This window comes from Cyprinodon tularosa, unplaced genomic scaffold, assembly GCF_016077235.1.
Source record: "Cyprinodon tularosa strain WSP-4 unplaced genomic scaffold, ASM1607723v1 ctg198, whole genome shotgun sequence".
Lineage (NCBI taxonomy): Eukaryota > Metazoa > Chordata > Actinopteri > Cyprinodontiformes > Cyprinodontidae > Cyprinodon > Cyprinodon tularosa.
In genome coordinates this window covers 875,640-890,755 of record NW_024038724.1, presented here as the reverse complement: position 1 = coordinate 890,755, position 15,116 = coordinate 875,640, and the positions used below count along the sequence as shown (strand labels likewise).

At 35.7% G+C, this 15,116-nt stretch overlaps 2 protein-coding genes across 5 annotated transcripts in view; both read left to right on the top strand.

The window, feature by feature from the left end:
• Positions 1 to 1,498, top strand: part of elna (elastin a) — a 77,572-nt gene extending 76,074 nt beyond the window's left edge. For all 4 annotated transcript variants that reach the window (XM_038283983.1, XM_038283982.1, XM_038283980.1 and 1 more), the window contains one exon: positions 1,358 to 1,498. In XM_038283983.1, coding sequence (XP_038139911.1) covers positions 1,358 to 1,483 — 126 coding nt within the window. In that variant the 3' untranslated portion in view covers positions 1,484 to 1,498. The remainder of the gene's footprint in view (positions 1 to 1,357) is intronic.
• Positions 1,499 to 2,284: 786 nt separating this feature from the next.
• On the top strand, positions 2,285 to 15,116 carry LOC119782819 (elastin-like). The gene is made up of 12 exons (XM_038283984.1): positions 2,285 to 2,401; positions 4,952 to 4,975; positions 5,063 to 5,131; positions 5,290 to 5,337; positions 8,339 to 8,380; positions 8,862 to 8,900; positions 9,115 to 9,210; positions 9,385 to 9,423; positions 11,386 to 11,433; positions 12,879 to 12,914; positions 13,581 to 13,661; positions 14,410 to 15,116. Exons 1-12 carry the CDS (start codon positions 2,338 to 2,340, stop codon positions 14,454 to 14,456), a joined length of 633 nt encoding a protein of 210 aa, XP_038139912.1. The 5' UTR covers positions 2,285 to 2,337; the 3' UTR covers positions 14,457 to 15,116.

Sequence of the window (15,116 nt, the reverse complement as noted above, 5' to 3'; positions counted from 1 at the left end):
ACATTTGACCACTGCTGCACTTTATGAAATGGAAATGTTCCTTTTTACTGCTTAGCTGCTGCTTGACTGAACGCTGTATTAACAAAAGTTCATTTTGTATACAGACAATAAAAGTTGTCTACGTCTAACTGAGCCATTCAACACCAACTTTTAGGTTTCATCTGTTGTGAAGCAAAGAATGAATTAGTGGAAAAGTACCTTTCGACAGATAAGACTAATGTCTGCTGATGAAGTTTCTCAGTCATCCAGGTCATAGTAATTACAAAAAAAAAATTTTTTTAAATCCACTGGACTTTGTTTCCAAGTTTTAAGATGTTTCGCTTCCCATCCAGGAACCTTTTTCAAGTCAAAGTGAATTTTTCAATTTACTTTGAATTGAAAAAGCTGGAGAGAACAGAGGATTCAGAAGGTGATTTTCTATGAGCTAAATGGACTAGAAGATCGCACATAGAGATTGTGTGCAGAGGATTTGTCAGTATTCTCCCTAAGACACCTAGAAACCTTGTGGACTACTATAGTACAGGAGATAAGAAAGTGCTGTCCTGTCTTAGTAATAGGTGTGCATTATCTATCTATCTATCTATCTATCTATCTCTATATCTCATTTTAATCTAAAAGTATTTTTTTTTGTGTCAGATAATGTCACTGCAATAAAAGACATATTTATGCAAAACCTAATTTTAAATCGTTAGAAGTGGTTCCACTTCTTGTAAAAGGTGCTGTAGATGAAATTCTAAGATAAAGAGAAACTAATGGGCATGATCTCTGTGAAATCCAACAGTACGATCTGTGTATGTATGTCTTTTTCTTATATAATAACATCCCTTCCTTCCCTCTCTCTAACACTTTACTGGGTTTCATGGATTAGCTTTCAAATTTCCAGCTTTCAATGTGTTTTGCTTGCTAATACTGATGTAACAAAGATGATGGTGTTCACTTAATTCTGTGCTCTGCGCACTGTGATCATAGCATTCAAATAAAGTTCAGTTCTATTCCAACCTTAAGTTATCAGTTATATACTTCATATACTTTACAAATCCCCCTCCTGAAAAGATGCAGTAAGAAATTATTGATGCACTGAGTGATCAGCATTGACGCAGGCGGTAGCTGCGTACTTGGTTATCAGATCAGACATACTGTACTTTAATAATCCCAGGGGGAAATTACAGATGTGATTGTTATAAACACATGCAGGCTAACTAAAACAATGCATTTTACTGATTTTGCTCTTCTTTCTTTTTTTGTTGCGGCTGCATGGAAACAGGTGGTAAGTTCAGACTAAGAATATATTGATAAGCATTTGTTCTTAAACCTTATTATATGGTTCAATTTTTAATGTAAAATTCATCCAAAAACAGTTGCAGGTGGAGTTCAACAGCCAAGTGGTAGGTGCTTTTTTTTAATTATTATTATCGTTATCATTAACGTAGTTTATTTGACTGATTCCATACATGTTTTTAAGCCTTTTTTTACTTTTGCTTAAACATTTTATTTGATAAATGTATTTCTGTTACATAGAAAATGGGAGTCACAGCAACTTCTGGTGGTTAGAGAAGTTATTTTATGTTTCTTGGATTAGTATTTTCTATGCACAATATATTAATATTCTACATAATATATATATAATATATTATATATATTATAATATTATAATATATTTGTAAATTACTCTCTGATGTTTACAGCTAGACAGCATCAATCATTATATACTACTACAATGAGTTGATGATTCATTCATCCAATGATCTACTAGGTAGACTACATGGTCGCCTTACCCAAGGGCAAATTGACATGTGCAGAGGAAGCTGGAATTGAACCAACAGAATTCCTATTGCTACATGTAGATAGTTTCTCTTCCTGTCAATCAATGTCTGCCTTGATAAAATCCAATCACATTTAAATACAGTCCAATGACATACAGTCCAAGTGGACCTTGATAATAATAATAATTTAGTAGGATCGTTAATGCCTGTTGGTGAAATGTACTGATTTCACTTAGATTTACAGCATACCTCATATTGGGTACAATATTCCTGAAAAATACCCTGTTTGTTATTGTTTTGTGCTTCAAAGCAAATTAACATTTATTAGTTTTCGTTGTGATTTTCTCTGACTAACAATAACTAGAATACATTAAACCAAAGTGATCATTCATCCAGACAGAGATGGTTTATGCAGGGGTTAAATATTTGAATTTAATACCCATATGATCAATGAAAATACTGTTATGTTTAAAACCCAGCGAGGTGATATTACATTTGAGTCCACCAGAGGGAGACAAAGACGGGAAGCTCTGCTGCTGTTAATGTATCTCTCTGTGCAGCAAACAGTCATGCAATGATTCTGAACACTGTTGTTTTTCTAGGGGTTGGAGTCAAACAGCAAAAGCCCTATGGACAAGGTAAATAAAGCTGGTAGTTTAATTCCCTTGAGGCCAGTTCATTTAAAACCTTGTCTGCAGATATATGAAGATACTATACTGCTGATTCATTCAGATAGATAGATAGATAGATAGATAGATAGATAGATAGATAGATAGATAGATAGATAGATAGATAGATAGATAGATAGATAGATAGATAGATAGATAGATAGATAGATAGATAGATAGATAGATAGATAGATAAAATTGTGCATGTTATTGGACTTTTCTTTGCATTTTTCAGTTCAGTGTGAGAGCATTCTTAGATGATTGACATGCACTGTTTTTGTGATTACTCTTTAACATGCAGGCTACGTTCCTCTGAACAAGCAGGGTCTGTCTAGACAACAAATGGCCCAAGCAGAATCAATAAAAGCAGTTTATGTAAAAGGAAAGGCTGCATCAGGTCCTTTTCAGCCCAATTACACTTTTCTAAAGACTAAACATTCTACAGAGTTCTCTTGCTTCTGCAGCTTTAGAGATTTGGAAGGTTTTATAATCAGTGAGAGAAATGCTGAAGTAAAAGGCAAAGGACAAAAACAAATTGACATTAGTTAATGACTTATTCAGACAAGGCAGTTCCACTGAGAAAATCCCAAGAGTAAGAAACCAAGCCTTAAATGTTTAACGGCTTACTATGGGTGAAAGATATGTATTTATTTTATAAGGCAGTCAATTTAAAACCAGTAGTGAGCAAGTACTGAAGCTTGATCTTGTCAGGATTACTGTCTGGTGTCCTTTCAACTCCTGTTTTACCCTCGTCAACAGATTAGCCCTCCACTCATCAGTAAACCCACCGATCTTCAAAATAAAACACAAGAAATGTTTAAAAAAAAAACATAATGTGAACTAAAAAAATAACATAGAAATGAATGATAATCAAAAAATAATAAAAATGATACAGAAAAAAATCTGCTTGATGCCACATATTGAAGTTAAGTCAAGTTTCAGTTTCAATTCAGTTTATTTATATAGTGCCAATTCATATAATCTCAAGGCATTTTACAATTCAACCAGACCATACAGTCAAAATGATTCAAAGTTTTCTATCTAAGGAAAACCAGTTGATTGCATTGACTCATTGACTCCAAGGCAATCCCTCACACTAAGCATGCTTATAGCAACTGTGGAGAGGAAAAACTCCCTTTTAACAGGAAAAAACCTCCAGCAGAACCAGGCTCAGTGTGAGCGGCCATCTGTTGAGGCCGACTGGGTTCAAGGAGACTGAAGCAGACATAGAGAAAGAACCAGAGATACAAAAGGCAACTGTCAAGCAGCTCCACAAGCGCCCCATCCAGGAAACACAGAGCCAGGCAGAAGAGCTCCCAGCCATTTCCATATCAGGGGATGAAGAGAGCACATACAGTCACAGTCAGAGAAAAAGGACCACTCTGAAAAAAAGGCCAAGCTCCAACATCTATAAGCAAAAGTGTTGATGGCAGCAGCACAGCTGATATTTCTCTCCAGTATGGTGTCACAGCCAAAGAGGAACAGACCAGATGAAGCTACTATGAGAAAAAGCAGAGAGTTGACAGAATTAGGGATTGAACTAACAAATTCTGCAGAGTGGAAGAATAGAGATAGAAAGAAGCATAATGATGAAACAGGGTCCCTAAGTCCTCCAGCAGTCTAAGCCTAAATCAGCATAACTATAGAGATAGCTCAGGATAACCTGAGCCACTGCTGATGAAGGTTCTCAGTCATCCAGGTCATAGTCATTCCGTAAAAATTCGAAAAATATCCACTGGACTTGGTTTTCAAGATTTGAAGACGTTTCGCCACCTCTCCAGGAAGCTTTCTCAATTCAAATGTCTGGATCCGCAGTGAGTTTGAGTCTTATATAGACAACGCCTTGTATCGCTTGGAAACATGCAATGGTAACCGATGAATGGGTCGTTAGTTCCATGTAATATCAGATATTACAGGCTAACGATGGAACTAACGACCCATTCATCGGTTACCATTGCATGTTTCCAAGCGATACAAGGCGTTGTCTATATAAGACTCAAACTCACTGCGGATCCAGACATTTGAATTGAGAAAGCTTCCTGGAGAGGTGGCGAAACGTCTTCAAATCTTGAAAACCAAGTCCAGTGGATATTTTTCGAATTTTTACGGAACCTGAGCCACTCTAACTATAAGCTTTATCAAAAAGGAAAGTTTTAGGCCTACCCTTAAAAGTAGACAGGGTGTTTGCCTTATGGACTAAAACTGGTATTTGGTTCCACAGGAGAGGAGCCTGAGATAAGACTTGTTTAGACATTAATGGCTGTTTTTTTTTTTTTTTTTTTTTTTTTTTTTTTTTTTTTTGGGGGGGGGGGGGGGTGCATGAAAACATTTGCAAGCAATTATTTCAGTTATGGTATTTATATTGGTTTTGATAAAAATATGATGGTATCATTTACTAGGTAAAGAAACATGATAACAGAAAATGACTGGAATAGAGCAACATGGGCAGCAATAAAAGGCTGTATTACAAAAAATATAAACATAAAGTAATGACTGTTTGTTTCTTTATTTTATGTCCAGGTGGATATTACTATCCTTACGGAGGCAAGTTGCTTGGTGTTTTTTTCCTTTGGTCAAATATTTATAGTTCTGCTTGTAAGTGCACTAATAGGTCTGTATTCTCCATGTTAGCTCCTTATGGTACTGGTGTGGGTACTGTGCCTGGACAGGGAGCAGGAAAGCCACCTGGATCAAAACCTGGTAAGGTTGTGGCTGCTAAAGAGACGTGTAAATTGGTAGTGTGAAGTGTTTTCTTTTTTTTTTTTTTTTTTTTTTTTCATTCCTTAAAGAATCACCAAAACATTTTAATTCAGCAAATAATACGTTTAGCATCATGTATCTCTGTGGGTTTTTTGCAGGTGCTACAGGTGGTGTAGGAATCCCACTGACCTCAGGAGGCTATCAGGGTCAGTGTTCCTCAAAGTGTCTTTTAATTTTACTTAAACTCTAAGATTTCTTCAGAACCAACAAGCCAAATCATCTCATATTCTGATAATACACAATGCAAACACCTGCAGTAGCAGCCATTCAAAATGGCCCTTCCCAGTCAAACACTATCTGAATGGCAGCTCACTTCCCTGCAACTCCCAGCAAAATCCCCTCCAACTCCCAGCCACTGGGCGTGCATATTTTTTTACTCTGACTCCACCCTTTCACTGAATTACAGGGTCTGACCAGGAGATGATGCTTCTTTTTAGATCATATTGTCCACAAATCATAACAGAATATTTTAGTACAAAGATTGATGTTTAAAAAGGAATTGTAAGGGATCAGCCAGCCAGGGACCAAAGGCCCATCAAGGAAAGTGGGGACATTTTGAATGGCTACTACTAAAGAAGTAAAGGGAAAACCAGAAGCTCAAATACGCCATATAAACTGTCACCTTATACCTATAACTTGCTTATACATGTAAAAAAAAAAAAAAAAAAAAAAAAAAAAGCACATTAAAACCATTAAAAAATATTAGGAAAGACAGGAAAAAACAGATTAGGCAATGAGAGATTAATAACAAAAACCCTAGATTTTTAACCTTGTTTTAAAGGAACTCAGGGTGGGCGTTGTCCTGCAGTGTACAAGCATCTAAGTCCAGATTTTATGAGAAAAGCAATTGCAAACCACTTTGTCCTTAATATCAATTAATTATGTTAATCAAACCTTTTAAGTTTGATTCACATTATCTTAAAGCACTTAATGGTTTGTAGCAATGAATAAGATGGAAGTTTTACTCACATCTCTTACCGGTTAGTACTTGGTTAGCACTTCAAAATTAACTTGTTTTTTTAAATATTCTATCAGCAACATCTTAAATAGGTTGTAGCTGTCCTCTACTGATTATTTTTTTAAATTCTGTAAAATAGATTAACAATAGTAAAGCCTACAGGAAAGAAAGGCATAAACTAATTTTGAGTCCAGTTTGGACGTCAGTTTTCTGATATTGTTAAAGCGATATTTTGCTGTTTTAAATGATTGGTTCGATATAGTTTTTAAGATTCATTGGAGGGCTTATTATAAAACCCATCTCATTTAGGTGGGCACTGAATATAAATCTATCATATTTTGGTCCAAAAACCAAGAAAAATTTGAAACATCTAACTGTTAATGTGGTTAGTACAATTATTAAATGGCTTTACTTGAGTATAGTCCACTGTTACACAATTGTAGGCTGCATAAATGTGGTACTGCTTTATTACTTTGCAAAATCTGAGCATGTGGAAACATCCTTACGTTAAATAGGAGAGGAAAATGGATGGAATATTGGAAAATTATCCGAACAATTTTATTCTGTTTAAATTTGAAGATACGGACAAAAATATGCTTTAAATATCAGTTTACACCATGTAAATACCACACCAGAATAACCAATCAATTTGCTGCTGTTGGGATCATAAATAGTCAACATCAACGTTAAACCCTGTACTGGGAAGAAACAGAATTTGTATCGAGATTGTACCGCAACCAAGATCTACATGCTCACTAAAAACCAGATTAATATGCATCTAATCTGTCACAATTTGCTTTGGAAATTTTTGTGAGGACCCAAATGCAGAGGCTGAGAGGCAGGAGTGAGTTCTTTGATGATTTAATGGGATAACAGAGGTAGCAAAAACAGGAATCCAAAAATCCAACATTGAAATTAAACACTAACCAGAACCATGGAGACATCAGGCGGAAACTATCACAAGGAGCCAGGGTGAGACAAAGTAAAAGGGGAACCAGCACTGAGGAACTGCATAAGGAGTGTATTTATGGGAGACTGAAACAAAGAAAGGACTAACGAGCAGGAGCAGGTGTGAACAGAGCAGCACAGGAAAGGAGCAAGGGAAAAAGGAGAACACAAGAGGGCAACAGAGGAAAAGCAAAGAAAAACCTAAGAAACTAAAATAAATCCAGAACACACCAATAAAGCTAGAAAACAAGGAAAAACCTGGATACGCTTGAAACGGAAAACTTAAAGAAAACCAACAGAACCAAGGTCGTTACATAATCAGCTCAAAGTTACAAATCTTTAATTGTTGAAAAGCTATTTTCTTCTAATATTTAAGCCTAGTTTGGCAACTTTGATATGGGTTGGTAATTACCGAGTTTTAAAGAGTCCAGAACACTCTTCTTGAGAAGTGGGGATAGAAATATTCCGTCATCATCCTGCCCAGGAAGGAGTCTGGTTCTGTGTACCAGAGATTAATGGGTTTCGGTTCAAAATGTGTGAATCAACCTCAGATAAAATGTAGGTGATTCTGTGAAAAGGCCATCTGAAGTTGGTTCGGTAGCCTAATAAGAATGTACTGTAGGTCCTGTATAAAAGGCCATTACTGGAAGCTTAAAAAGGCCAGATTAGGTTAGTGAACAGATGTGCTGTGGTTTCATGAAACTTGTTCATAATGAATATTTCTACATTTGGAGGAAAAAAGGAAAGTTTGCTTGTCGGTATACACCATCTCAACTGTGGAGGCTGCCTTCTGTATGCATGTTTAGTGGCAGGGGGGAGCAATAACAGTGTAGATAAATGTCCCCTGTCAATTGTAGAGGACAAAGTTATCATTCTTCTTCAAAACGGTTAAATGCCATTAGATCAAGACTAAACACTGTTGGCATTAAAGTTAAGGACCATGTACAACTAATACACAACATTCCCCTGAACACTAAAAAAAATCCACATAGTTGTCCGGCCCAATGCTCAGAGTGACAGTTGGTCAGGACATGCCATCACACCACTTCCTGTGCAGGAAATCGGCCAACAAGCTGATTAGTGACAAACGAGGAAGTGCTTTGATGTTGTTTTAGTGAAGAAAATATTCACAGCTTTTCTTGCCTTTTTGCATTTGTGCCTGCATTGTTTTTTAAATTTTTTATAGACTGTATATCAACAGCTCTATGAAACTGACTTCTGTTTTTTCTGTAAAACTGCAGTTGGACAGGGAGGAGCTGGTGGAGTGAAAGCACCCAAACCCGGTAATGTAAAATCCCTCACTCTGCAGCAGTTATCATTAATCTACCAGGTTCCCCTTTAAATATTCATAACACCGCAAGCAACAGGTCCAGTCATTTTACCCCAAAAATCTGAAGAATCCTGCTCCACCAAAAAAATGGAAACACAAAAGTGTTAAGCGGGTGTAAATGGAGCAAGGAAACTACAGATAATTCCCGACTGCATGGTGATAGCTGTTGGCAATACCAAGATAACATCAGTTAAGTTTTCTTTTCTTTTTTTTTTTCTTTTTTCCAAGAAAAAGGCTCTGCTTGAACCCTTCCCAGAAAAACAAGCTAAAATCTGTCTTGAGGAATTCTTGTATGACCTGAAATGAATCATGTCTTCTCAGAGAAAAACAGGATCTTACTGTCTAAGATAACTGTAAAAAATATAATATATACGTAAATGTCTCAGTCACAGAAAGGTTGTTTATAAGAGTTATTTTGTGTTTTATTTGTTCAGGTTATGGTAATCTTGGAGGAGGAGGTGTATATCAGCCAGGTGAGGATCAAAATACGCCATCAGTAATCAGACATGTAAAAAAATGCAAAATACACCTATAATGCAGATGTGTGTCTTAAGACATAAACCAGCTCTGTATTTGAATAAGTTATGTTTTCATTATATCTAGATGCCCATTGGATTTTTTTTTTTGGAAAAATAAGTCTCCAACTAATATGATAATACTAATATGAATCTGAATCGGGAGTTACAGGTGGTACAGGACTGGGAACCATAGGAGGAGGAGTCGTACCTGGAGGTGGACAGTACTCTGCTGCTGCTGCTGCTGCTGCTAAAGCTGCTAAATATGGTACAGCTAATTGGCAAACAAATACAGGCTTTGAATAGAATAAATACACTTAACACTGGATTTTTAAAAGGGCATGTGTTAAGTTTAACCATTATTTTGTGACAGAATGTTGAGGGTATTTGGGTTTTATACTGTAGGGGATATAAATAGTTTTTCTGTTTTTCCCTCCCCTAGGTGTTCCATCAGGAGTAGGACAAAGACAAGTTCAAACAGGTACACTATTATATAATCTGTATTTGTGCAGCATCCTTGATGTTCTGTTATGTGTGAGGAACTTGTTGGATATAACAGAATCAGTCTTCCTACTAGGGGTGTCCTGATCTGATTTTAATATTGGATATAGTTCCAATATTAGACAAAAAGCTAATAATCCGAATATATCAGCCTGCATCTAAAATTTCCGATGGAAACACTGTTTCTGTTCAAAGTTTCTGGTTTGTGTTTTCATCCCCATTGTTTTTGACTCTTGATATCTGTTTCAGTAATAATACTTAACATTCTACAGTAGAAAGTAAGTAATAAAAGCATAATGCTTTTAATATCGTATCGGGTCAATATCAGTATTGGTCAATTCTCAAAGCTGCAATATTGTTCCACCGACATGGACCTGTTAATGTAAGGGTATTACAGAGAGAGGATGCCTTTAAACTTTTAGATATGCAGGTCAGTCGGTGTTGTCCATGTCTCCACGACTTCATGTTGGTCAAGTAACGGCTGACATGTCATGGCATCAAAAATAAACTGTGAATAAAGAGTGTGCACGAAGCAATACAAGGATCGATTGAGGGGGGCTTTAATAGAGCTATATGTGTATATATTTTTTATTTTTATCTTGGTTGGTTGTGTATATATATATAAAACTGTAACTGGAGCGTGTAACAAAAGTAATTTCTAATTCTGATTCTGAATATGTTTTAATATGTGTTTAGAAAAGAAGAAGCTATTTCCTATGTCCTTTAAGGGAAAAGAAAGAATTATATAATAGTAAAAAAATTTATAATGGAAACAAAATTAAACATATAAGATCTTAACAAAGGGAAAACTAAAAGGTTCAGAAAGCCATATTGCTGTGGTATTATTGTACATATATCGCCAGGGTTTTGGCTAAAGAAGGGAGGTGTTGGCTAAAGAATCAAAGTTCATATTTAGTGCCCAGATGGACATGTTAATGTAAGTGCATTACAGAGCAAGAAAGCCATTAAATGTGTGGATATGCAAGTGTCATCTGTATCTCCAGAACTTAACAATAGTGGAGTAAGAGCTAATGTAACAGGATCAACATGCTATTGGTCATAACCATGAGATGCAAGTAAAATGCAATGTTTTCAAAACTCTATCATACTGCATAGCGGATTTTTGACTATAATAACAGCATGAAGTTATTGCTAGTTAAGATGCTTGATTCCAGGTCAAGTCCCAATTCATTGGTATTTCAAGGCAAAGTTGGGTTGTGGGTCTCCTTTGATATAATTACATACATTTTAAATGAATCTAATCTGTAAGCCAGGTCTGACTTGAGTTCAGCCATAAAGTCAAAGACTTGCTTAAAACCATTGCAAACCACCAATTTCAGGTTTTATTTGTGAAATAAATATAAACCATGAATTTCTCTCCTTCCATTTCATGTTCATTTATTTATTTGTTTTTATATGTCACATAAACTCTCAGTAAAATATATTCCAATTTGTGAGTGTGAAAAGATAATAAATGAAATAGTTTAAGGGTGATTAATGTCACACATGCTTACCAGTGATGAATGAGTGTAATCACACTAGCAGCAGCCGGCAGCACAACCTCCTCATGTTACCCCACAGACCGTGGACAGGCTCATCACAAATAGATATGGCCCTAATCCCTCTCCCAGAGGTCGGAGGCTGGCGCTGCAGATGGTACAAAAAAATTAGGAAGCTGCCCAACATAACTAAGAGGGATATTTATTAAACTATTATTAAAGTAAATTTAAAAAAAAAGAGGTTAAACTGTACTGCTTACTACTTTTATTAAATTGATGTATGCTGGTTTAAACTAAAAATGATGGAATTTGGTTATAGATATGTAAACTCAATAATTTTCCCACCTGTTTATTTATTTTGTTATATCTTCTTTTTTTGTAATATGTTGCCCAGTGGCACTCTGATCCTACACTCATGAAATAACTACTTTTAAAACCTACAGGAGTGGTTCCTGGTTATGGCGGAGGATACCCGCAGCAGTACTACCCAGGTAGCCCTGCAGTTTGCACATTAACAGATTCTCTCAGACAATAAACGTGTGAAATATTCTCAATGCTGTTAAGAAAGTGATGGACATTATGTAACATTCTTTTTAAGTGAATGATAGTTTTGATGCAAACTTGTATCTAATGCAATTACAAGATGTGTTTTTCCAGAAATATTCAGGGATGATTCATAATAATTAACAGAAAATTGAGACATAAACACAATTCGTTATTTTCCGTATGGCAATTTAAAGATGTATTAAATGTAAACAAACTCAATATAGATGTATAAAAATTACTGATCAAAGGTTAAGTGAGCGAGGTAGCTCTAAATGTCTAAACATCTGTGTCTTCCTGTAGCTTATAATTATAAATCCTCTTGTTTTACCAAAAAAGAATAAACTTCAAGATGAAAATATGTTCTACTGCATTCAGATCAGTCAGATTACGTCTGCTACTGTACACTTGCTCTCCTGTTCTTGATTTACAGTTTCTCCTGTTCACGGAAGAAGTGCAGTGTTGCTTTTTGTTTATGCATTTTACCCATGTCACATTGTTATATATATATATATATCGCTTTAAAAAGCTGCACAACTTTAACTAGATAAATTTACCGTAATCATTGCAGATCCAGTGGGAACCATGTCAGGGAACCACAATCAGTCTTGGAACTTATAAACCACAACTTAAAACACAACAAATCACCACTGCTATACAATTCAGTTGTTTTTTTGTGTTTTTGTTTTTTTTAAATGTCAGCAATGATCTAATAATGATGTTGTGAGTCTCATGCTACATCCCATAGACCCTCAGTCTGCACCGAAAATGATTAACTCAGCTCAGCATGCAGATTTCATAGGGATATGACCGTGTTTTCTGACTGATTGTGACTGCAGTATCTACCTGTTTGGAGGCATTTGTTTACTCTGGATAGAGGATGGACATTTTTATCTCCAGATAGAGAGATAAAATCCCATTTACCCCATTATGCTAAAAATATATTAAACAATGTAACTTCATAAACTGCACATATATTTCAGAGGTAACAGGCTATGATCTTTTAAAAACCATTTATGTGTAAAACTACTTGCAATGTAATTCTATAGAAATAATTTACAGAACTTATTTATCTTTTTTGCACCTATTTATGAGAAGGGTTCAGAAAAGTCAGACGTTTTCTTTTTGCTTTGTTTTTTATTCAATTTATTCCAAAGTTACTGACATAAAAAGAGCATTCTTTGCACAAAGTCAAACCTTTTTTAGTGTAAATCAGTCAGTTCTGGCCCAGAAAATAAACTCTGGATTCAATTTGACTCCATTTTATCATCCCTCTATTTTTATTGTATCATTATTCTTTCAGCATCTATGACAGAACCTGACTTGTTTCAGCCTAGATTATGTCTGTAAACGAACCTGTTTCACATGTGCTTTGTTTTTGATGTTGTTTTAGGTCAATATGCACCTGCTCCACTGAGCCCACAACAAGGTACCAACTTCAACACCTTGCTCTACATTTAATCAAACATCCTTTAAAGGTTTCCTTCTTTAAAATGGTTTGACAGAGGAGAGTGTACAGAAGAAAAACAAATAACATAGGCGCTCACTCAGATATGACGGCATTCATGAAATGTGACAAACTATTAGTACATAAATCTGTGACTGTGACCTTTTATAAGGTAAAGCTTTTTTTTAAATTGGTGAATAATGATGAGTGGCGGCTAAGTTTCTGAAAATCTAAACAAAAAATATCATTTATACATTGCTTAAATGTTTAAAGAACTGATTAATGTTGTTTAAAAAAAATACAACTTTTCCATCTACAAACTACCACCACAATGTATTCATTCTAGCATTATTTCATCTAATGGTTTTCAGTAATGACATTAAAAAACAACATACGTTTGGAAAAACATCACAAAAAAGTGTTGTTTTTTTTCTTGTCACAATTTAATGGAATTTTACTGTTAGAATTATTGAATTTTGTTTCAAACAAATCTTATCTTTATGCGAAAATGCTATACAGCAAACAGTTAACCATCCGATTTATAATGATCTGGAGACATTACACATATTTTAATACAGAAAATAAATGTAATCCTCTAATAAGCAGATTATTTTAAATCTTTTTTTTTTTTTTTTTTTTTTTTTTTAGCCAAGGCAGCAAAATATGGTGCACTGCAGAGCTTCCTTGGAGGAGGAGGAGGAGGCGGAGGTGGTGGAGGACTCTACAGAGGTGGGTTTCGGTCTTTAACCCTCCAAAATTATCAAAACCCCTGATTCCTTGGTAAGAACATAACAAACAATGGGAAATATCTGTTTTAAAAAAAATCATATGCATCACATTCATCATCTTCTGTAATGAAATTGCAACAAGCCTGTGCTGCAGTTAATCTTTAGACTTTATTCATGTTTTTGTTTGTTTTGAACCTGACAAGCTAACCTATTTTAAACTTTTGATTTTCCTCTCTGATTCTGGAAACTTAAAACACCAAATTCTTCGTCATATTGTTAGTAATCCTTTCAGTTTCTTTTGGGAATAGATATGACATGACATAGACAGAGCCCTGTTTTAGTTTGCTCCACTTTAAAAAGTAAAAAGGAAATGGTACATATTTAAATTTACTTCTCTCAATAAGTCACTGAATTTCAGTCAACTTTATTAGAGAGAACAAGGAATTACATCTAAGGACACAGAAAGAAAAAATTGTCAAAAATCCTTCATTTAGTACCGTCCAACCGTATAAAGTGTTATAGGAGAGCACTGCAGTGTCATTTGAGTTAAAGTTAATTATAAAACACATGACAAGGAAGTGTTTTTTTTTCTCTCTCCTGTGACTAAATGTCAAATTAAAGGCTAGATTTGCAGCATGACATTAATTCATCTTAATGCAACCGGTGTGAAAAGCTCTGCAGATCTCAGCATCAAAAACTGTAATCATAACATGGTGGGTTATGTGAACTTATTCCCCTGTTCCCTGTAGGTGGCGCTGCAGGATGCCAGGGTAAATACTGTGGGAGGAGGAAGTAGACGGTCCCCAGATCCAGTGACCTCAAGAAACCATGGTGCTACTGCATGATCTAGAATGTACATTTTATATGGAAACAATGCCCGATTAGACAACCTGTAAAGATGTTCGTTGTTGCTTACTTGACTTCAATGTCTGTTTTTCTACAAACCCACCGACCCAGAGTTTTGTACATGTTCTGTTATGAACATATGTTATAGATAGTGCCTTTAATTAATCATTTATGTGCTCCAGTTAATCAGCTCTTATTCTCTGTACTCCACCAAAGGGGGTTTAGAAGTGTTTTTTGTCATTGTGTGTTGCTGCATTAGACTTTGTGTGAGTGAGTTTTGTATTGTGAGGATCAGTCTGATCTTTCTGCCTTAATCCCCAAAACAAGTGGATCCATCACACCTGTCTGCGCAGAGCTCATCGCCTTTCGGGGGGGAGTGTTGATTTGGTGGAAGCTCGCCCAAATACTTCATCAAATCTGTCCAATCTCTGCCCCCCCCTTTTCCTCTGCGACTATTTTTATCCATGCTGAGTGTAAAGCAGCAGGAGATTGCTCGGGCCAACCCATCTGCTCTCTGAGATTTTGCTGATTCCTGTTGCTGCAAAGTGAAGCCGTCTCAGCACTTCTCTGTTCTCTAAATGAAAGAAAGCTAAACACAGTCAAAACATTT